The 24,834-nt window shown below is 41.2% G+C and overlaps 1 protein-coding gene across 1 annotated transcript in view; it reads left to right on the top strand.

Annotated features, from left to right (window-relative positions):
• myo10 (myosin X) overlaps nt 1-24,834 on the top strand; it is a 153,825-nt gene that overhangs the window by 82,341 nt on the left and 46,650 nt on the right. Inside the window, exons 4-13 of the mRNA XM_032531883.1 lie at nt 365-552; nt 14,786-14,920; nt 15,335-15,459; nt 16,063-16,076; nt 16,976-17,060; nt 17,636-17,739; nt 18,810-18,939; nt 20,278-20,399; nt 20,885-21,031; nt 21,927-22,027. Of these exons, the coding sequence (XP_032387774.1) occupies nt 365-552; nt 14,786-14,920; nt 15,335-15,459; nt 16,063-16,076; nt 16,976-17,060; nt 17,636-17,739; nt 18,810-18,939; nt 20,278-20,399; nt 20,885-21,031; nt 21,927-22,027 (1,151 nt within the window). The remainder of the gene's footprint in view (nt 1-364; nt 553-14,785; nt 14,921-15,334; nt 15,460-16,062; nt 16,077-16,975; nt 17,061-17,635; nt 17,740-18,809; nt 18,940-20,277; nt 20,400-20,884; nt 21,032-21,926; nt 22,028-24,834) is intronic.

The following is a 24,834-nucleotide window of genomic DNA, read 5'->3' as shown; positions in this document are numbered from 1 at the left end:
CGGGACTAAAAGCATACCGTCCCAGCCCTAGAGGAACTGGTCAAGGACATTTAGTGGTATGTTTGCTTTCATGGAGCCTAATAAGGGTTTTATGACTCTGAGAAATTGCATTATGTGCAGCCTTTCGGCCAGTCTGTGCTTCCACCTGAGCTGGGACTGGCAGAGAGCTGTTTGGCTCCAGTCCTCGCTTATACTGTATATAGATATAACAGTCATCATCTCAGAGTAGGTCTGGACCACACTCTGTAATTAACAGAGACCCAGGGATTCCCCCCCTAGAGCGAGTCTATCTAATACAAGGTGCTGTTTCCATTCGTAGACATTTGTCCCTCTAACACGCTGCGTGGTCTCTGCTGATCCTCAGACCTACATCGGCTCCATCCTGGCGGCGGTGAACCCTTACCAGCCGCTCCCCGGCCTGTACGAGCGGCCGGCCGTGGAGCTCTACAGCCGACACCACCTCGGAGAAATCTCCCCGCACATCTACGCCGTGGCCAACGAGTGCTACCGCTCGCTGTGGAGGAGGCTGCAGAACCAGTGTGTCCTGATCAGGTAGGTGGTCCTGGACCGGGTCTTTCTCTTTTAACCCTTGTGTCGTCCTCGGGTCAGACTGACCCGTTTCAAAGTGTTTTGTATCAGAAATATCAGATTTCTTTCAACCAAATTGCCCAAAAATAACACGGATGATTCAATACAACCTTCTGGTAAAACTTATGATTCCTTTCTTTGAATTTTTCGGGTGTTTTTATTTAAAGGGGGTTTGGGTTCAGGCCGTTCTCATGAACCATTCGTACACATAGTTACAAAAAGTCGTGCACTGTAATTTGGATGTGATCCTTGTATGTATTGCTGTATGCACCACATTGACAAAGATTGCGTAGGGAGGAGGTCGGGGGGGATGTTTGGCTCCCAAAACACAGGACTTTCAAGCACTGGAGTGGAGTTTGTCAAAGGAAAAACTTAGACTATCACCCGGGTAACGGGTGTTCGTGTCCTGGGATTACTACTTAGTGGAACCGGTGTTTTAACCCATGTGTTGTCTTCCTGTCAAAATTGAAAATTAACACTTTTATTGATGCTTTTTATTGATGTTTTTAACTTTTTCTTACATTTTTGTCCCTTTTTTTCAACGTTTGTCACTTTTTTTTGAAGTTTTCAACACTACCTAACACTAACTTATCAACTTTAGTTTTACAGTTATTTTGTAATTTATGATCAATAAACCTCATTTATAGGAAATTGCACCTAATGTTTGAGTTAGAAAAGCAGAAATGAGGAATTATTGAGACTAAAATTAAAGGAATGGATGTTGATGATAATCACAGACTGGAATATGTCAACTTTTACTCAATACTATTTCAAAATCACTTCAATTTGTTTTTCAAATGCTATAAAATTTAATCAGACGCCCCAAAATGAATGAAAGTAGAGATTTGTACTTGGCAAAGAGCGTTCAATCGTGCTATTTTGGCTTATTACAAATGGGTAGTTTACAAAGAACACTGATATAGTATAAAGGGTTGATTTGACCCGAGGACAACGGGAGGGTTAACCCAAACCACAATCTTTTTTTTCTACTCTCTACTAGTTTTTTTGAGAATGCGTTGGCCGGCTGCTCACGGCGCTCCGTAGCCGACTCACACTCCCATCTTCTTTGCTAAATTCAACAGCAAAGACTGCAAACCTAAGCTGGCATGTGACCACTTGATCGCTGATGTGCATACAATATCATACGAACACGTTAATGAAAATGCGTTGTTTGCTTGCTTGTTTTTGTTTTATTATTTATAGCTGTAACAACAGATTTTTACCCATTCATGGGCACAAAACTTCCAAAACCAGCTTAGAGGCCAATAAATCAGATAAGATGTTGGCTGAGAACCATAAAAATGTGGCTCCTTATGATTTTTGTACTTTTGCTGACCAGCCAATGGCCACTCAGGATATCCGTACCCTTCTCGTCTGAGGTTTTATCGAGCCTTTTAATTGGCCGTTCGAAAGACACGCTGTGTTCTTCAGCTTGTTTAATCGCTCTCACCTCAGCGTGCTCAACACTTTGATCAACTTTTAAGCCCTCCTGGGCAGTTTGGCTGCAGCTCGGAGGATCACGTCACACACACACACACACACACACACACACACAAAAACACACACACACACACACACACACACACACACACACACACACATTCTGTTCCTATCTCCATCCTCTGTCTGTTGCTTTCCTTCCTCACATCCTTCCTATTCCTGGTTGTAGTTGGATGACTTTCACATCCTCCGTCGCTCCACTGTTTTATCACACAGACGAGGACATTCTCTTCCCCCCCGACTTAAAAAGAAAAGCAGTTATTTTTACATTTCAGAAATGATAATATTTGGACCCCGATTTAGCAGTCAGCGGATACAGGAGACATCGCCGTGTTTGACTCTGTGGGGAGTGTTGTGTTCGGGGGTTGTCAAAGTATCCCGAATACGTGGCATGAGTGAAGTTTGTTCACTTAATCCAGCATACGTGCGTATAAGCAACGGCCTAGAACGGCACTTTGGCAAGTCGTTCAGATATAGCGTATATAGATATAGCAGATATAGATATAGCGTCATTGGTCGGCCTACTTTAATAATTGTTGACAATTTGTGTGTTGAACTTGTCTGATTTGCATGATCATGGGCCTAAATCTGATCTAACAGTTGGGGGGGACAATAAATATAACATTTCTGAAGACTTGAGACCCACCTAACTGTCCCTGGTCTCCCTGTTCCTTACCTGAGACTCTACACCTGACTGTCCCTGGTCTCCCTGTTCCTTACCTGAGACTCTACACCTGACTGTCCCTGGTCTCCCTGTTCTGTACCTGAGACTCTACACCTGACTGTCCCTGGTCTCCCTGTTCCTTACCTGAGACTCTACACCTGACTGTCCCTGGTCTCCCTGTTCCTTACCTGAGACTCTACACCTGACTGTCCCTGGTCTCCCTGTTACGTAATAATCTTGCATAGGACCCCCTGACTTCTCCCCCCCAGGATTTACGCCTATGTGCATGATGTGTGTGCAGTACTTTGTCTTTTGTGTTGTTGTTTATCTTGGCTGTGTGTTATTATTTGCATATTGTATTTAACATTCAAAATACTGGGGCGGCACAATTGTGTTTTCACCTGGAGTGTGAGAAATGCACGCACCGGTCCTGTTGTCATTGAGATAAAATAATATAGAGGACATCTTAGAAAAATAAATCTCATTTAATTGGAAATCTGTGAAGCTGACTGTGTGGAACTGATCTGGATCAGGCACAAAGACTCTTCTTATTTAATGTGAATCATATCTGCAGCGCGGATCATTGCATTATTTCTATTTCCAACATTAGGACATATTATTGCATTGCAACAAGTTTCCCAACGTAAATCTGTGTGACTCATCAGCCTGAATCACAAAGTGAGATTGCAAAACAGGAGTGTGTTTCATCCTTACATCTTCAGATACCAAAGATCAGCCAAGAAGCAACTCATTAAAACATATTAGACTCATGAAATCTGTCTTTAAACCACTTCGGTCCAGAGACCTTGTAAACATTTAGACCGGTTCTCATCTTGTTTCTGGTGTGAAGCCTCACAGGTCATACAGGTCGGCAAGGCAACCATGAGCGTACTGACGTTCAGAGGTTTCCAGCTCAAATATTTCAGGAAACGTGGAGATGTTGTAAAAGTGAGATCTGACACCGAGTAAGATGAAACCAGCTGAGAGGTGCTGGGGGAGGGGAGCGGGTCGCAGCCCGCTGCTTCAGGCACAAGGGTTGCCGTTTTCTGACAATTAGCTGGCGTTAGTTTACAGCCCTGTTTGGCCACGTTTTATTGGCATTGTGGGTAATAAGAGACACATGTCCCTCTTTAAATGTTTAAGCTGGTTGGAGCTTGTGAAGAAAGCATAAAGTGAGCGGTGGCTTCTATTGTTTCATACACTCGTTAACATTACCATTCTCATTATGAGACTTCTTAGTTTACTTGAATCATCGTTTTAATACTTTTAATTTTTAATAATGTCCAGACGCCTCGGCTGATCCACGTGACGAGCTGATTCCCAAGAAAAACATCCTGGTGACTGTCAACTCTCTGATTCCTCAGACATTGTTTGAATTAGAAACCCAATCCAGAGAAACCTGGACTCATCAGTATTCAAGTTCAGGTCAGTTTTATTTATAGTGTCAGTTCATAACAAGAGTCATCTCCAGACAGTTTACAGATAGAGCAGGTCTAGACCAGGACCCAACAGTTCTAGTAGTTCCCTCCAGAGCAAGCAACAGTGTGACAGTGGCGAGGAAAAACTCCCTTTTAGGTAGAAACCTGGGACAGACCCAGACCCAGACCCAGGCCCAGGCTCTTGGGGTTGGGGTTGAGATGAATATTGGCAATAACAGTCAAAGTAAAAGATAATGGAACAGTGACTAAAAAAATAGTAATTTGTAGTTTATGGCAATCAGTGTTCAAGGACAGATGCCTGTGATTTGAGACAAAAATGAATCTGCGCTGAAACTTCATAGGAACTCATATTGCACCTTAAAATGATTTTTTATCAATTCATGCCTGGCTTTTGCATGGCATTGCCTATGGTCTTTAACCCTTGTGTTGTCTTCCTGTCGACCTGCAACTTTGTGTTGTTCTGGGTTGAAATGTCAACATTTTTGGTGTAATTTTTCTACACTTTCCTCAACGTTTTTGTCAATTTCATTCCTATGCTTTTGTCACGCTTTTTTAATCATGCTTAAGTCAATTTTTATAACTTTTTTTTTTGTCGCTTTTTCCAACGTTTTTGATGTTTTTTGTCCCTTTTTCAGTGTATAAAAAAAGAATGTTTTTGTTGAGTTTTTTCCTGCATTTTTGTAGTTTTTTTCAACATTTTGTTACTTTTGTCATAGTTTTGATGTGTATAAAGTTTTTGTAAACGGGTCAAATTTGACCCGAGGACAACAGGAGGGTTGATGACTAATCAACCTAAAACAAAATGTGTTTGGATATTACTACGCTGCTTCTTCTCTGACTCCTCCTGACCCCAGACCAGTGAGACTTTCCCTTTTAAACCTCGGTTTACCTTTTACTCCCTCTAAGTTCTTAATCAGCTGTTAATTGTTGCCCTCGAGCAAGGCACTAAACTCCCAGCTGCGCCAGAGGAGCTGCAGCAGAGGGCCGCTCTGCAGACCTTCTCTGACACCAGGCTGGATTGCAAAGTGTTTAAGTTATTACTGCATTATCGTTTTATGTATGAAATGTCCGGATGTACTTTATATTTTTTCCCTAACTCAACAAACCTTTTAACAGCCAGGTTTTGAGCTGGTAAAGTTTCCGTCTCTGATACTTAAAGTTAGATTCTGAAAGGAGGAGCGCTTTAACACTGAGTCAAAGTCCAGCTGCCACAGGACGTGGTCTGGTTTACAATGAGTCACACACACACACACACACACACACACACACACACACACACACACACACACACACACACTTACACACTTACACACCCTCATTGGTCCCCTTTGAAACACCAAAGCCATCTCAGGGCAGACCGTAATAAAACATGTAACATGGCAGCACCCCCACCTATACAGCAAACGATCGTGTGTGTGTGTGTGTGTGTGTCTGTGTGTGTGTGTGTGTGTGTGTGTCTGTGTGTGTGTGTGTCTGTGTGTGTGTCTGTGTGTGTGTCTGTGTGTGTGTCTGTGTGTGTGTGTCTGTCCTCGTTTAACTACATGTGTGGGGTCCAAAAACCAAGAGTCCAGTATACAGTGGCTTGAGAAAGTTTACACACACACACACACACACACATAATTACATACCCTTCACCATAATACATTATTCATTCACAAAGAAAATTGGTGTCCTTAAAAGGTTGGATTTTCCTAAATGTTTTGAATTAAGGCATTAAGATCAATATCCAAAAGATCTTTTTTTTATTCCTCTTTTTAATCAACTTTAGCCTGGGTGTGTAAACTTTCTCGAGCCACTGTACTTGTGGGGTCCCGACAGCTTTGTGGGGCCATAATGCTGGACCCCACAACTTTGAAGGGCTGTTTGAGGGTTGAGACTTGGTTTTAGGATTAGGGTTAGAATTAGGTTTTGGTTAGGTTGGGGGTAAGGTTATGGTGAGGGTGGTGCTGAGGGTTAAGGTTAGGCATTTAGTTGTGATGGTTAAGGTTAGGGTAAGGGGCTAGGGAATGCATTATGTCAATGATTGGTCCCCACAAAGATAGTGATACGCACCATATATATATATGGTGTGTGTGTGTGTGTGTGTGTGTGTGTGTGTGTGTGTGTGTGTGTGTGTGTGTGTGTGTGTTTGATGAAGAAGAGCAATAAATCGCATGCTGGCACTTTTAGGCGAGGCAGGAAGCTTTCTTGTCGGATTTAGGGATTGTGGGTAATCAGATCCAGGCGGAGGGAGGCGATCGAAACGGGAGCTGGTGTAAAAGAAGAGGAGGACGAGGGAGGAAGAAACAGCACTAATGCAAGGCATCTGCTCATTAATGCTCATGAATGCCACTTTGCTTTTTCACCCATGCGGATACCTGCCTGTGTGCAGCCTCAGGATTTTAATGGGAGCCCCCCCGTTGTGTTTTTGCTGCAGATTTCAGCACACGCTTTCTTTTTTCCAAAACCGCCAACGAAGAAACTGGGAAAAACTCCAAACTTTCATTGCGCGCAGCAAAATGCCACCATGGCAGCTTTTCTTCTGGATAATAAAACAATAAACCGGAGATTCAGACAGAATCGGCATGTTTTTACGACCTAACAGTCTACGATTGGTCTGGGGCTGTTTTTACTGGTTCGGGCCTCTTAATGCTGCATTATACTAAGGTATTTTAGACAACAGTGTTTTTCCCAGTTTGATGTGGAAGAACTCGACTGATCTGCACAAAGCTCCAACCTCAACCTGATCCAATAGGGCTGGGCGATATGGAGAAAATGAAGTATCACGATATTTTCGACCAAATACCTTGATATCGATACCGCAACGATATTGTAGTGTTGACTACTGGTGCTTTCGCAAAATATTGACACAATGATATTTCTGATACATAATCATCAATAATGTGGATATAATGACTAGGTGGGTAAAGGCCAATAATAGAACAGTTACACCAGTCTGGTAAGGTCAGGAAATGACATCACTTTACTGTAATGCGGCCTTTAAAACCAGGAAAAGACAACTCTTATGCCATATTAAGGGTCCATAGCATATTAGGGGTGGCAGTAGCTCAGTCTGTAGGGAGTGGGTTGAGTGTGGATCGGTGGCTGGAGAGATGCCACTTCACCTCCTTGAGCAAGGCACCGTACCCCCCCAACCACTCAGGGCGCTGGTTAAGCTGGTCGCCCACTCACTCTGACATCTCTCCATTAGTGCATGTATAGGTCAGGAGCGTGTGTGTGTGTGTGTGTGTGTGTGTGTGTATGTGTTTTTCAAGTCTGTGTGTGATTACTAACAAAGTCTGTACACAGAGTGTACATTTTAATTCCCCCACTTGGGATTAATAAACAAATTAATTAAATTAAAATTATTACAATATATAGACAATCTAAGACGATATCTGGTCTCATATCTCGATATCCATATAATGATATATTGCCCAGCTCGAGGACCTAATCAATCCCAGCGCTTTTTAGCGCCCTGGGGTGGCTTTTGGTAATTGTATTTTAAGGAATGAAGCTTTTTGCTCGCTGGTTTTGCGTTGCTGAGCCTTTGCGCTTTTTGCAGGAGCACCCTGACCACATTATACTTTTTTCAGTGGGATATTTAACCGTTTAACAGTTACATTATACATGTTCACTGCAAGGCAACTTTATTCACATAAAACATTTCATACAGAGGGTAAATTCCCAGTAGTAAGCAGAGGGCTATGGCATCACCCTAACCCCTAACCCTCTTCCACTTTTATTTTCCATGTCTTTTAAAGGTGTCCTGCCACATGTATTTCATTGTTTAGCAGTCTTCCATTTACAGTTTAAATGGGTCACATGCTCATACATGCTAAGTTAACAGGATACTTCCAAGGCTGCAACACAACAAGCACAACAAACCAATTCTTGAACTGATGATTGGATTCAAAAATGCTCCAAATGATTCCAATAAATAACAACTCCATTGGAATCGTGATTTTTGAAAGGATCCCAAGTTGGATCTGGTTCTCGATACCCAATCCCAATTATAAAACACCGGGAGACGCATTCATTTACAAAAATTAGGATCCTTGGGGTTGATCTTATTTTGACTGGCTGCCGTTGTGTCCAAAACAGTCCGATTTGATTACATTACACAGCTTTAAGGGTGTTATCCCGCACAGCCGACAGCCCTGGATCCAGCCGTTCGTCCCTGACCTCCTGACCCCAGAGGCGGGTGTAAGGGTAATTTCTCCACTCTCCAGCCTCGTTAATTACTCCGGCATCTCTGGGTCACAAAAGCCCCCCCGCAAAGCCCTGTGAAAACATACCTGAGCGGTGGGCTCGGGGGATTTGGCAGGCTTCGTCTGGGTTGTCTGCGATGTGGGTCAGGTTAACAATTTGGACTGTGACCAAAGGTAGGAATGCATCACAGCAACGGGAGGGAGAGCATGATGGGAAGGCAACAAACCATGTTTGTTTTCGGTGAGAAGAGCAGTTATTTAAACCTCAACTGTTCTTGGTTTGGGACTGAACGTCTGTATTTGTTTTTGTGTCTTTCATTGCCTCGTAATGAATTAAAGGCATTCATGAGTCTCAGGGCCTAAAAGGGAAGTAGTTTGATGTTTTCTATGTTCAGGAGGTCACAACGGGTTCTCGTGGTGTGTTGAACACCCTCAGGGTTTTTATTTTTAGCGTAAACAGTGAAAGTACAGTTTTAAAGTCTACAGTTAACTTAATTTTCTTCCCCAATGATCATGAAAATCAGGAAATGTATTTATTTTTTTTTTTTTTAAAGGTGTCCTGCCACACGTATTTCACTACTTCGTGGTAATGTCTCCACAATGCTGCACGTGAGGGTCTGGCTAGTCTGCACATTATTCCGGGATGGGAGAAAAAACGTGCTCTGGCTTATTGGCATTTCTTTAAACCAATCACAATCCGTGGAACATGTACATGTTCAAAGGTTGATTTAGTTGTGCAACAGAAAACTGAGATCAGACAGATAGTCTAGCTAGCGGTCTGGATTTACCCTGCTTTTGTCTAAAGGTACAGCTGGAATTTGTCAAGTGTTGTTGACTCAATTCATCCAGCAGTTGTTGAGATGTTCGCTCTGGATATGGAAGTGTTAAACTGAGAGAACTACTTCTCCTGAGTCAGTCTGCTGATGGGGCTGAAAAGTGTATGTGAATGGGTCAAACACAGAACTTCAATACGTCAGTAGTCCCAACCAAGCGCGTGTTAATAACAACACCAAAGGCATCTGACCAAGCGTCCACATTTTACGAGATGGGAGTGAGAATGTGTTGGACTAATTGCCTTAAGTTTTAATATTCTGGCAGTGTAGCATGCAGAGTCTGGACGTGCATTCCAGTCCATCTTAACAAGTAATTCAATCCTAATCTTTAAATTGTCTTTTAAATAGATATGTAGTTTGATGAGATCAGTTCACCTTTTTTTCCAGTACAAATGTTCTCAGCTCTTTAGGACACTCAACACCAGATTAAATTCTTTTTTTTTTTTTCACTCATTGCGTTTCCCCATTTTGTCTCAGTTTCTCCTCCCGCTCAGAAACTTTTGTACTCTCTAACCGAGTCTGCCGCTTTGCTCCTTGGTACAAAGACCTGGGTCAGGTCCAGAGCTGCAGAGGCAGTTTGTCTAACACACTCATGTCTCTCTCCTTCCTGCCCGGAGGGTGGGGGGGGGGGGGGGGTTACCTTGGGTGGTAACAGCATGTGGAGAGCCAGGGATTAGTACAAAAGCAGGTCTGGTTTTGTGTGTGTGTGTGTGTTGTGTGTGTGTGTTGTGTGTGTGTGTGTGTGTGTGTGTGTGTGTGTTGTGTGTGTGTGTGTTGTGTGTGTGTGTGTGTGTGTGTGTGTGTGTCGCGGCGTGCGTGCGTGCGTGTGTGTGCGTGTCCTAGTTTGGATAAGTCGGCATGCGGCCAGAGGTCTTTTAAATGAGTTACATTTTGCAGGTCCTTTGGATTTGGCCATCTCTACAGTCTAAGCTATTTAAATGAGTTACACACACCGAGACCTTTAAAGTGAGATCCAATCCCTTTAAGAAGGTTTGACCCGCTGTGGGAGAGAGCCACTGGGGAGCTAACGGTAGCTAAGCTAACGCACCAAGAATTTCCTCCATGTTCTCGGCCGTTAAAGATAATTATTCCAAGGTTTCACAATTATAATGACAGTGACGTGTTGATGTTTTGAACAAGCTGCAAACCGCAGCTTTCAAATAAGCTAAAGACCCCGAACCTTGTCTCTGACTTCCTTTTCCCATGTGGGTTATCTAAAGCCGCCGTCCTGTCAGAACATCTGTCCACATGTGCGCCCGCGGTCACGTCTCGAGCACGTCAGCCAGACGCCCTGAGAGTTTACGGTATCTGCAGTCCTGCTTTCTCTCCGTCAGGAATGGACCACGGACTCCGGGGACATGGACGATCGTGCTGCGCGGCTGATGCATGACGTTCAAGTTCAACTTTATTTATACAGCACATGCAGCTAAAGCAAGCAGCGCTGCGTGAAACGCTGTCCCAAACACACGGGATGGGGATAAATGAGGTTGGCTGTATTTTAAGAGCTCCCCCACCTCCACTGCATTTCTTCCCTTTCCGATCACATATTCAGTACCAATGACACATAAATCAGTTTCATTTCTGGATGCACGGTTTATATGAAAGAGATATCAGATACAGTATTAGGGGACCACTAAGGTCTATATAAAGAGACTTCAGATACAGTATTAGGGGACCACTAAGGTCTATATAAAGAGACTTCAGATACAGTATTAGGGGACCACTAAGGTCTATATAAAGAGACTTCAGATACAGTATTAGGGCCACTAAGGTCTATATAAAGAGACTTCAGATACGTATTAGGGACCACTAAGGTCTATATAAGAGACTTCAGATACAGTATTAGGCACCACTAAGGTCTATATAAAGAACTTCAGATACAGATTAGGGACCACTAAGGTCTATATAAAAGAGACTTCAGATACAGTATTAGGGACCACTAAGGTCTATATAAGAGACTTCAGATACAGTATTAGGGACCACTAAGGTCTATATAAAAGAGACTTTAGATACAGTATTAAGGACCACTAAGGTCTATATAAAAGAGACTTCAGATACAGTATTAGGGACCACTAAGGTCTATATAAAAGAGACTTCAGATACAGTATTAGGGACCACTAAGGTCTATATAAAGAGACTTCAGATACAGTATTAGGGGACCACTATGGTCTATATAAAGAGACTTCAGATACAGTATTAGGGACCACTAAGGTCTATATAAAGAGACTTCAGATACAGTATTAGGGACCACTAAGGTCTATATAAAAGAGACTTCAGATACAGTATTAGGGGACCACTAAGGTCTATATAAAAGAGACTTCAGATACAGTATTAGGGACCACTAAGGTCTATATAAAAGAGACTTCAGATACAGTATTAGGGGACCACTAAGGTCTATATAAAAGAGACTTCAGATCCAGTATTAGGGACCACTAAGGTCTATATAAAAGAGACTTCAGATACAGTATTAGGGACCACTAAGGTCTATATAAAGCATCCAAAGACACCATGTCATGGGACCTTTAACCAAATCACCGGGAGAGTCCCGTACAGCCAGACTCTGGGCGGTTTATGTTCTGCTTGTTTGGTAAATTGCTCTTAAACACCCATTTAGAGAGGATTTGAATTGCTATTTTTATTCTCAATTCTCTCAAGTTTTGGGAAAACAAACAAAAAAAACCCATGACTTTCTGTGCATCAGGAGAAGCAGCCTCAGTATTCCCAGTTCAGTTTACGGTCCTCGAGCTGTGAAACCGCCTCAGTGTGTTTGCCCTCCTGCATGGGGAGCCACCCAGCCATTATCCAAATTAAGAGTTTTGGTCCTAAAATGAATCACACCTACTGTCTTAAAATGTTTACACACGTGAAAACCAACACTGGTGCAACATTTGAGATGCCATAAAGTGTATTTTAAAACGAGTGACTGCACTCTACTCAAACTTCACATCACTTTTGACCATTAACCAGAACGTACAGAGTTTCTATGTATTTTCCTGACTTCCATTCAGTTCACGGTCGGTTTTCTTTTTGCTGTTGTCAGAGTTACATTACCTGGACATGGTAAGGTAGTTGTAGGTGTGAATTAATTTTAAAAAAGGAAGAGGTTATGAATAATTGACTAATACTTGATTCTGATGTGATGTTGCATTGGCTTCATTTAGTTTGCCTTTTTTTTAATTTGAAGGGAATCAGTAAGATGATGGTTTGTTGAAAAAAATAAGCTACATACATACATGCATACATACATACATACACACACACACACACACACACACACACACACACGCCTGGACTTACATTAATACCTGGTCACTTTAACACTTGACTCAAACACTTTTGACTGATAATTTATGGTTAATGTCTTTTTATGTCTTTTTAAAGCCAAAGGTTCTTATTATTATTGTTATTATCATCACTGTTATTATTGTTATCTTTATACTGTCTTCTATACAGTATTCTTGCTAAAACTGATGCTTGAAATTTCAATTTCCTTGCGGGAGTCATCCCAAAAGGATTAATAAAGAGAAGTCTAAGTCTATGAAGTCTGCAATGAAGATTAAAAGAAAGTTCATGATACGTCATAACTCAAACTCCAAACATGTCAACAACAAGAGACCCAGACCCAGACCCAGATCCAGATCCATGTCGCCCTGCTGCCAGACCCTGCATCAGATAATTATGAAGGGGAACATGTCTCCAATGCAGTCTGTTGGTGTGTAAACACAGCCTGTAGTGGGATGAGAGTGACGCCGGACAGCAGCAATGATTACAGGCTGATGATGTAGCTTGACATGAGAAATCATCGGGATCAGTGCAGGGAATGGAGAGGAGCTGTTTTAGATGCCAGCTCTGCACAGTGGAGAGGTGATAGTGCATGCAGCTGAAACCCAGAACTATAAAAACAATGTCAGTACAATGATGCATCATGGTCATGTGCAGGACTGTCAACCATGATCCTGGTGGTCTGGCTCCATCACGGATGTGTCTTACCCTACGTGAGCTATTAAAATGTCAGAAGTGAAATCAAGAATATGAATTTGAATGTTTCCATTCACTTTTAAATCAGTTACAATCAATACTGATCTTTATGTTGGGGTCTTGATGCATCCAGAGTATCTAATGTCTAATTATCAATGTCCGGTGCGCCATCTAGTGGTTACATTTTGGAATATTTACCCTGAATCTTTCCCATCACGCCTTCATGTGTGAAAATGGCATCTGTGTGGTTCAGTCATGAGTCAATTTAGTCCCGTCTGACCTATTTTGTTGTGAGTTAACGTGACTTTAAACCTGCAGCAAAGACACAAAGACTTAAATTAGGACACACAGTTTTCTGATGTTTGGACCTAGTGAGGACAGACTCATTTTTCTGCTCAAATCAGGATGCTGGAGTCTCTAAAAGACCACATGAAAAAGTATCTAATGTTTGTACTGCTCAAGCACTCTTGAGCCTCTATAACGTTATTCATTGCAGCAGAAAACACCCTAAAACATTTTAAACACGTTATAACCATTTTATTTTACCTACTGCTGCATGGTTACATCCCTAATAACAACAAATTTAGGAAAAAGGAATAATTATTTTGCAGATCTTTTTTCCGATGGTCCTATTTCCTGAGTTGGGAAGTTGTTCTTCCAACTTCCGTGTGCTCATGAGCTTTAAGTTGTAATGTGGAAACAACGTGGAGTAGCGAATAATCACAGTAGTTTTTATCCATGTTGAAATCCAAACTATTTAACACTTTAAAAACAGTGAAACAAATCAACAGTGAAAACACCTTGAACTGCAAAATGTCCCTTGAATTCCTTCAGAACACCAGACAAAATAAGAGTTTACTTGCAAAATGTAACGTTCAAAGTCATTTTTTTTCCGATTGCATTGTTTTTGTGATCGCTAGGAGCCTAAGTTGTAATCACCATTAACATTTGATTAGTTGCACATCGCCAACGTAGACGCTACAAAGAAGATGTCTGGCATTTCATCCCTCAGAGTGTCCATAGCGGTTTCCAGTATGTACCTGACTTGTTATCAGGGCTAATGCAGATACCTAACGTTTCTAAATAGGTTACCATGTGAACAGCAGCATATCATTACAACCTGATACTATATTACAATTTACACGTGTGCATAGCATTGACGTGCAATATGTCAATTACCATCAACCCAACATTTAATTTTATTATGTTACGTTTTATAACATATAACATCCTTTGTTTGTGTTATGGTTGTCTTGCTACTGGATGCCTAAAATTTCCTTTGGGATGAATAAAGTATCTATCTATCTATCTATCTATCTATCTATCTATCTATCTATCTATCTATCTATCTATCTATCTATCTATGTTTGTGTGTAATATGACAATAAATCGGCAAGTTTTGCACCAAAGTTTTGAGTTCCAACTTGACTTGAATTTTTCAAAACTCATTTTCACAAACTAATTGTCCTGATTATTACCCTGTAGGGAAATCATGTTTCTCTTGCTTGTCTTTACAAGGAGGCTGGTGCCTTGCTAAAGGACCCTTTGACAGATTAGCAGCCTTACGACCTGTGTGTTTTGTTCCCTCGTCAGCGGAGAGAGCGGCGCTGGGAAGACAGAAAGCACCAAGCTGATCCTGAAGTTCCTGTCGGCCATGAGCCAGCACTCCCTGGAGGTCTCGTCCAGAGACAGGACGTCCTATGTGGAGGAGGCGCTGCTGGAGAGCAGGTGATCTCATTCATAATTTACTTAGAGCTGTAATGGGGAAAAAAATCTAATATCATATTGTTTTTGATCAAATCCATGTCGATATTGGTGTTGTAGGGTAACTATTGGTGCCTTCACAATGACAGTTGTGATAAATAATCACTAATAATGTGGATACAATGACTGAGTGAAGGCGAATAATAGAACAGCTAGTAAGTCTGGTAAGTTCTGTAATTGACCAGACTTTACTGTAATGCAGCTTTTAAAACCAGGAAAAGACCGATATATGAAATCCAAAATTGAAAAAAACGCAAATGATAATGGTTGATGGGACGAAAACACAAGGGTTAACTATTTTGATTACAGTTTAATTTCTAGATAATTTCCAGAGTTTGCCGCCTGGTTCATGATGATAACTCCGTCTCTACTCCACAGTCCCATCATGGAGGCCTTCGGGAACGCCAAGACCGTCTACAACAACAACTCCAGCCGCTTTGGGAAGTTTGTCCAGCTGCATTTCAGCCAGAAGGGCAACATCCAGGGAGGCCGAATCACTGACTGTATCCTTTAAAACCTGCTCCGGTGTTCGGGGGGGCAGCCACTTCCTGTCCCTCTGCACATGTCCTTCCCCGGCTCAACAGACAGGAAGGAAGTACTTGAAGGGGTTGGCACAGCAGCTGTTAAAAGGGTAAAGTTATGCAGGGACGACATGAAAAGAGCCGCTGCCCAGTCCTTTATCACCGGATCACAGGCGGGGGGGGGGGGGGGGGGACAGCTGGTCGGTGCAGAGGGCAAACACAAGGAATGACTCCAATATTTTGCTGTCCTCGGGTCAAATTGACCCGGCGTTGTCCTATATCAATGTTCTTTTTAATTCCCCAAAATAACATGATTGACTCCACACAACAATATTTGTTCTTGTATTTTATCCTACTATTATTATTTCACGTATATTGTATGTATGTATATTGCATACTAGTATTTCGGTGCTGTGTGACTGATTTTGCTGCTGCAACACTATAATTTCCCATTTTATTGGGATCAATATCTACTATCTATCTATCTATCTATCTATCTATCTATCTATCTATCTATCTATCTATCTGAGTCCACTGAGTCATGCATGCTCCAACTGTTAAGTGCCTTGACTCTTCTGACCACAGACCTTTTGGAAAAGGTGAGTGTCCTTAGTGCTACAGTACCAAATCTGCACATGTGCATTCAAAGTAACTTTCCATTTAAATCTAACATCCAACTTCCTGAAGGCTTTAACAGTTTCGTCCTTCACCGAGAGCCGCTCTCAGTCGTGACAACTTCACTGTGTACAATGAAAGGATTAAATCCAAACACTTCTCAATCCACTAATGCAGCATAACACTCCTCTGAAACTTACTACATGCATGTTCCAAACACACACTTTGCCTAAATATGACTAAAGACGGAGCTTCTGGAGCTCGGAGGTGACAAAAAAAGAAGCAACGCAGAATAGATAGATAACAGTGGGTGATGCTGCAAGAGCTGTCTGAGTGGCCAGCGAGCTCTCAGTGAAGGATGAAACTAGAAAAACACCTGACCCATTTCAACAAGGGCGTAACTGTGGGTTCAACATGGGGGGGGGGGGCTCTGCTTTTAAGCAAAATAAAAATTTTGATATCAAAAAACACTTTGTTTGATGATGTTAATACTGTAATTTATTAATTGATTTGACAGGGACAGTGGACAATGATCAACATTGCTGTAAATGCACCAGAACTAGCCAAAAGGCTGTTTTTCTTCTGGACAGATCTTAGAATTGTCTTCCTAAAAAACAGCAATAAGAAGATTACAGTCAACGAACACACACAAATACAAAAAAGCAGTAAAACAGACAAAACTCTTCAAATCCCGTTGATAAATACAGTGTAGAAGTTTGCTATAATACAGACATTAGGGTAAAAAATATATATATATATACTACACATTGACACAACAAAGACCCAAGTGGCAGCACGGTTGGGTTGAGGGAATACACATATTCATATTAATGCAGACATGGCAGGTGTATGAGTGTCTAACTGGGCTTGTCTTTCGCTTCAGAACCGAGTGGTTCGGCAGAACCCGGGAGAGAGGAACTACCACATTTTCTACGCCCTGTTGGCCGGAACCAACGCGCAGCAGAGAGGTAAAGATAATTAATATATACAAAACAGGGCTGCACCATATGAGCAATTATTTTGACTGATATTGCGATATAATTCCCGATATTGGAGGGAATGATTGTTGCTGTGTCAATATTCTCATTTTCATTGAACATTATTAACATTGAAAGAAATTAAATGATCCGAGTGTGCTTTATGACGTTAACTGTAGTCTGTAGGATAGGATTTGGAGGCCGGGACGTCTCGTCTTCATTCAGAAGGGTTTGACAAATATTTTGCCTTTAACAAATATTGCACCCCGCTGCAATTTGGATATTGGACTAGTCCATATTTTGAAACAATTGCGAGTAATTGTGAAGCCCTAATACAAAAGTGGTTTACTTTTCATTTGCATTTTTATCAAACCAAAAGGTCTGCAAACAAAGTAGTGAGTCAGTTTGTCGTATTCACAGCTCAGGGTATTGTTTTAGCAGAGTTTAATGTGCAAAGTGACATCAAAAAGGTGTGTGTGTGTGTGTGTGTGTGTGTGTGTGTGTGTGTGTGTGTGTGTGTGTGTGTGTGTGTGTGTGTGTGTGTGTGTGTGGTGTGTGTGTTGCAGAGGCGTTTGGGTTGAGCCAGCCTGACAGCTACCATTACCTGAGACAGTCCAGCTGCGTCGCTGATAAGACGATCAACGACCACGGCACCTTTCAGGATGTTCTGGTACGAAGGACACGGCCGGCTCCATCCCTAAACATCCACCTGTTATTCACACAGCCGTACGCTACGCTCACTCATTTAAGGCTGAGAGCATAAGGCTATTAGACATTATTATTATTAGTAGTTATTGGTAATACTTTACTTGAAGGTATCGACATAAGGGTGACATGACAGTGTCACATGAACTGTCACAGTCACATGAACCCTAACCCTAACCTGTCTTTCCAAATCCGAATGACACTTACTCAAAGAAGCGTTATGTCATCAACGTTTACGACTTGTTTCTATTGTTCATGACACGTTCATGACAGTGTCATGTCACTTTCATGTAGATACCGTCAAGTAAAGTGTAACAATTTATTTTATGAAATCTTTACTTTTTCACAACACATTACATTATTCAACTTGTTTATTAAATGTCAAAAATTAAGTTTTTTTGAAGGATTAGTATTGTTTTTCAGTCTTTTTATATATGTATATATATATCTGTGTGTATATATATATATGTATATGTGTATACTGTATATGTATATGTGTATATGTATATATGTATATTTACATGTATATGTGCATATACATATAGTATGTTTATACTGTATATATGTATATATTTACTATATATATATATATATATATATACACAGTATACATGTAGGCCTACTACAACGTTAGGTATTGTATCCTGAGATAATTTGATTTTGTCAACTTTAAAATGTTTTAAAGGATATATTTACATTCAATTATGTAACACATGTATTGGCCCAGATCTACATATATTTCTTTATGGGACTCATTTTTTCATATTCAGAGTCTCTCTAGATTTGATCTCAGTGGAACTGAAAAGTCAAAGCACTGCTGTGAAAACCTCCAAAACAGCCCAAAAATAACAAAATCAGCTGCTGATGACAGATTGTAACTAAACAGCAGGTTTTAGAGATCTTTTCAGTTCAGACCCCCCCCCCCCCCCCAAAAAAAAAAGAAATCAGCTGCTGGGGATTCAGCATGAGCCCAGAACGGGAAGCTGCGACCCGGGACTTTTCTGAGCTTCGTCTCTGTGTGTTTGTCTTTCCCAGAATGCAATGCGAACGATGCAGTTCACAGAGGAGAACATCGGGGAGATCCTGCGCCTCCTGGCCGCGATCCTGCAGGCGGGGAACATCGAGTTCATGACGGCCGGAGGAGCCCAGGTCTCCTCCAAATCAGGTCTGAGAGGGGTTCACCTCAGTCACTTTCAGTGTTTGTGTTGTCCTGCCAGGGTGAGACTGTCCTCGCAGGAATGACCACAGCATTATTGTTATTATTTTTTAAATATCTACCTATGTTTACATTAACCTGTATAGGACGTTGAGTGGTCACGTGACTATATGCCCACTCTCGAACGGGATCTACCGGTTTTTATTTAAAGTTTTCAGCGGTGATCCAGAACGAAAATCTGCAGATTTTTGGGAACTTTAGCTTTTTATTTACATTTATTTTAATTTCACGTGTATTTGAATATTGACAGATGCTTAGACAACAACAAATGCAACAAATCCCCAATGCACAGCATCACAGCATTTATAGCTATTGCTAGTTTCCAATGGCTGTCCCTAAAAGGGCTTTTAAACATCATATTTCATTTAATTGTGACACAATTAAAATACATAAAGCACATAAACATACAAGACATCTACATATGTATCCCCCCCCCCCCCCCCCTCCACCCCCTTACACCACCCCACACCGTCCTATACCCCCATATATGACTACACGTCTTATTATCAGTTGAAAACTTCTTCAGTTTTATTTTAAAAAGCGTATATTTTCTGATTTATTCCATTCCTTTGCTCTCTTAATAGAGAATGATGCCTGGCCCAAGGAGGTTTTTCTGATATTATTCCTAACATTTTACAGTTCGCTGCAGTTCTGTTTGTATTGTAAGAAAAAAACTGATAAAAACAGTTTTACAAAAATCTTTTAAAAATCTACTTAGATCACAAAAAAGTGTTTGTGTTGACATGTCAAGGATCTCTCGTGGTCATGTGACTTATGAATAACTTTTTTTTTTTTTTTAACTGTGATACAGAGTGAAAATCTGCAGAATTTAGCATTTAGCAACTTTTTTTCTGGTTGGGGTGGAGATGTGTTAACAATATTTTTTTATATGTATATATTTTTGGTTTAAATTCTGCAGCTGCAGATGCCATGCGGCCTTGCTTATGACAGTTGTTTTTCAGGAACAAGGGTGTAAAGTAGCAGTACTTTAGGCCACTTTAGTACCGGACTGAACAAATGGAAAAGTGTTTAATATTCAAGAGTCAAAGGTCATTTTTGGAACAGACGGAGACAGCTGTTATTGGTTAATGGACAGGCGATCAGGGAGACGTGAGCACCAGGACTGATCTGGATGAATGACAAGTAGGATGATGCTAAAAAATCCACGTGATCAGCACAACTTTGAGTAATTGCAGAATGAATGACAGACCGGTTTAAAAATGTAAATGTTCAATCCCAGCGTGTCTGAAGTCTCTGATGATAAGCTTTGTGTGTTTCTTGAATCAGCAGCTCTCAGCCGGACGTCCGACCTGCTGGGGCTGACCCCAGATCAGCTCGCCGAAGTCCTGACCCACCGGTCCATGATCCTCAGGGGCGAGGAGATCTGCACCCCGCTCACTGTGGAACAGGTGAGCCACCTCCAATGATCTCCACAGACTACTGTCTACATTCCTACTCACACACCCGTTAGTGGGTTTATAGACCCAATTTACAGTCAACATATGGGCTGAGATTCGGTGAAACGTTTTATTCCGTACATATCCTGCCCCCAGGAAGTGCACCAGGCTTTGCAAAACCCAAAGAAATCAAGGGACAAGATACAATTATAAACCCTAACCCCATATCTGAAATAAAAAAACTAAAACTGAACCTGACCACACATTCAACTGCAGCGATTTTTAATGTTCAAATAAAAATAAAAGAGCCATAAGGTGTAAATACAGACAAAAGAGAAAACTTTAGGATTAACTTGTAATTTTCTGCGATAAACATTTTGTCTGAAATATTGTGGTATAATACGATATTGGAGAACAAATCTAGCCTGTCTGAAAACATGGTTCTGGTTTTTTCTGAGTGTTGTCTGAGTTGTGCGTTTCCCTCTGCTGGTCTGCAGGCAGTGGACTCCAGGGACTCCATGGCCATGGCACTTTACTCTCAGTGTTTCAACTGGATCATCCGCAAGCTCAACAACCGCATCAGGGGCAAAGAAGACTTCAAATCCATCAGCATCCTCGACATCTTTGGATTCGAGAACTTTGAGGTGTGTTTGAACTCGTGGGAAAGATTCACCATGAAACGGCAATGTGGGCCAAGATCACACTTATGGGGTTTTTCTACTGAATGGTATCTACTCGCCTCGACTCTACTCACCTTTTTTGGTTTTCCATTCTGAAAAAAAGCCCCTGGTACCTGCTAAGTCCTCCGTTGAGGTTCCAAGCGAGCTGAGGCGATACCAAAAGGTGACGTGAAAACCTGCAGACTGCCGATTGGTCGGAGAGAATCGTCACTAATCACTGCGTCATCATTGCTAGCAACAGACGGGGGGGGGGGATCCTTTTGAAACTAATATGCCTTCTGGTTGTGGCAACACGCCGCGAATCAAAAACAACACACCGTTGACGTTGTGTGTGTGTGTCGTGTCGACCATGCAACCTTTCGTTTGCCGCTTTTCCCGATGTTTTTACAAGTTTTTTCCAATTTTTGTCACTTTTTCCGATGTTAAAAAAAAAAAAATTGCTTAGATTCTATCAACGTTTTTGTTGTTTGGTTTGACATTCTGTCATAAAAAAATATTCTCCACATGCAATAAAATTGAATAAATCCCCCAAATTCATTAATAGTAGTGAACTGATCATTTGTTTTACTTGTGAAGAGCGTTTTATTGAACCATTCACGTCATTCTAATATAAAAAACCTTTTGAAAATGACCCGAGTACAACAGGAGGGTTAACTGAATTCAATTAAATTCTACTCCCCCCCAAAACAAGCCCACTCAATTAAACTCACCAATTCAAAGAAGTTGTATTTCCTCTTTTACCAAAGTTTTTTTTAATCACACTTTGTTAATCAGCAAATCCACCGCAGGCTTCTTGGGTTCATTAACTCTCCGTCTGTGTTTTCTGTGTCTAACCCAAACTCTATGTCGTTCCCTGTAGGTCAACCGCTTTGAGCAGTTCAACATCAACTATGCAAATGAGAAGCTTCAGGAATATTTTAACAAGCACATTTTCTCCCTGGAGCAACTTGAATACAACAAGTAGGTGGAGATTGTCTGTTGACACTGTGTTTCCAAATATAGTTCATTAGTTCGGCCCAAAACTTGTGTGTTAGCTGTTAGCTGATCTTGTCTACAAAGGCACAGAACAAGAGTCTATTATAAAAGAGTTTTCAGGCAGGGCAAGGAAACTGTTTTAAAGTGCCCATTTTATGCTCATTTTCAGGTTCATGATTGAATTTAAAGGTTGTACCCGAATAGTCTCTGTTTTAACAGTAGCTAGTGTCGGTACCCATTTGTCACTACCCAATGTGAGTCAAGAGCAGAATTGCGCATGCTCAGTTTTAAAAGGTTTGCGGCATAACCTGTCATACTGAAATTTGTCAGTGTCATTACATAACAGAAGGTGGAAATCAATTTAAAAACGTTTAAGCTATCTAAGATTGTTTGATTGCTGACGTTAGCTCAAAATGCCATTCAAGTGACGGCCTTTGTTGTGTTTTGTTCTGTATTGACATTACAGAAGTCTCCTGTTAGCATGTTGTAGGCTACTAGTCGCAAAGTGACACATGCACGACTCAAATCTGCACTCGACTCACTCTCAACTCTCAATCGGGCAGTGACACCCGATCTGTGCTGCCTGCACGATCCGTCCTGCGCATGCGTTAATCCTGTTTGAAAGATTTACAATACTGCACGATCTGTTCCACGTTAATGCGTGAATACATCTTGTGCATGCACATGATGGATCGTGTAGGCAGCACAGATCGGGTACATACACCTAGGTAAAGATCACATCAGCTAGATAGCTAGCATCTTCTCAAGTTTTTGCCCCCAACGTCTCCTTCCAGGCAGCAAAGCAATGGTTATGTTTGGGGTTAGGGTTAGCTGCCTGGAAGGCAAAGTAGGGGGGGGAAGTGCCTTTGAGCAAGGCAGGATTAGCTAGGAGACTTCTTCTAAACAAGGGCGCACTTCCAACTTTGCATGGAATACCTGCAGAACAGAGACATTTACAGTAAGTAGTTCTTTGGTAGATAATGGTGAACTTGTGTGTGCTGTAGCAGTGTTTTGCCTGAATGAGGGGGTTAGGTTTACTCAAAGAACCAAGCTTTCAATGTAACTGAGTGTTTTGTCTGGAATAAAAGTAATCTTTCATAACTGAACACGTTCTGAGTGCAATCAGATGTCGTTGAACATGACATATGAAGGCTGTTGAGCCTTCAGTCACACTCTTTAGGACTGCTCTGCTTTGGCGAAGCTAGCATGGAAAATCTGAGCCCTGCCAAGTATTGGGACTCTACATATATACACAAACATAATTTCATATCCACTCTGACCAAATTGTTACCTGATATTTCTCAATATTTAGAAAACACAGCTGATGAGGTCACCAGCCTGAAGGCAGTCGCTCCGGAGCCCCACCAACACTTAACAGCTTCCTAATTTGCAAAGCTGCAGCTTTCGGAGACTGTCTTGGCTTTGTTTTATCCTTTGGGTTGGGTGACTTTTTATAAAATTGCACAAAATACTGTTAGCTGCCAACCTGAAATTCCTACTTGTTGGACTTTCCTATCTGCACGTGAGCATCTGTTCACAATCCATCAATTACTACCTGAAAGATCTTAACAAGAAGTCAGGGGTGCAGACATATTTCTGGTGGAGTGAAAGACTTGAATAGGACACAGACTACATCTACACTACGTTTTGGTTAAAAAGTGAATATCTTTCACTGGGCGGCTCTGTGGCATAGCCAGTATAATGCTACTGGTGCCAGCAGTCCAAATGAGTAAAAAAAGGTTTCAAGTTATTCAGAAAAAAAACGCGACAATGTTGAAAAAACAGATAAAAAAAAAAAAAAGGTTTTGAAAAAGCAAAATAAAGGTGGAAAAATAAGCTGAAGACGTTGACAAACCAACAGAAAACAGGACAAAAGCCTGCCTACAACGTTCAATAAACCGACAAAAACATAGACAAAAACATTGTCAAAAACATCGTCAACAACATCGTCAACAACATCAACAAAAACATCGTCAACAACATTGTCAAAAATATCGTCAAAGACATTGTCAACATCGACAAAAACATCGACAAAAACATCGACAAAAACATTGTCAAAAACATCGTCAAAAACATCTTCAACAACATCGTCAACAACATCAACAAAAACATTGTCAACAACATCGTCAACAACATCAACAAAAACATCGTCAACAACATTGTCAAAAATATCGTCAAAGACATTGTCACACAATCGACAAAAACATCGACAAAAACATTGTCAAAAACATCGTCAAAACATCTTCAACAACATCGTCAACAACATCAACAAAAACATTGTCAACAACATCGTCAACAACATCAACAAAAACATCGTCAACAACATTGTCAAAAATATCGTCAAAGACATTGTCAACATCGACAAAAACATTGTCAAAAACATTGTCAAAAACATTGTCAAAAACATCTTCAACAACATCGTCAACAACATCAACAAAAACATTGTCAACAACATTGTCAAAAATATCGTCAAAGACATTGACAAAAACATCGTCAAAAACATCGTTAAAAATGTTGTCAAAGATATCGTCAACAACGTCGTCAACAACGTCGTCAACAACGTCGGCAAAAACATTGACAAAAACATCGTCAACAACGTCGTCAAATACATCGGCAAAAACATCGACAAACTTGCAGAAAGCTTCGGTAAAAACAAACTTAAGTCTCGCACCACATCGGTTCGGGTTAGGCTCCGATCTTTCACAACTCGGGCGTTTCCGAGCCGCTAAAACTGAGACATCTGGAAATGCTGCTGCCCCCGTTTTGCTTTGAAACCTCCGAGGTTGTATTTT

Source organism: Etheostoma spectabile, chromosome 12 (genome assembly GCF_008692095.1).
Source record: "Etheostoma spectabile isolate EspeVRDwgs_2016 chromosome 12, UIUC_Espe_1.0, whole genome shotgun sequence".
Classification (NCBI taxonomy): Eukaryota; Metazoa; Chordata; class Actinopteri; order Perciformes; family Percidae; genus Etheostoma; species Etheostoma spectabile.
This window is presented reverse-complemented; position numbering and strand designations above follow the sequence as displayed.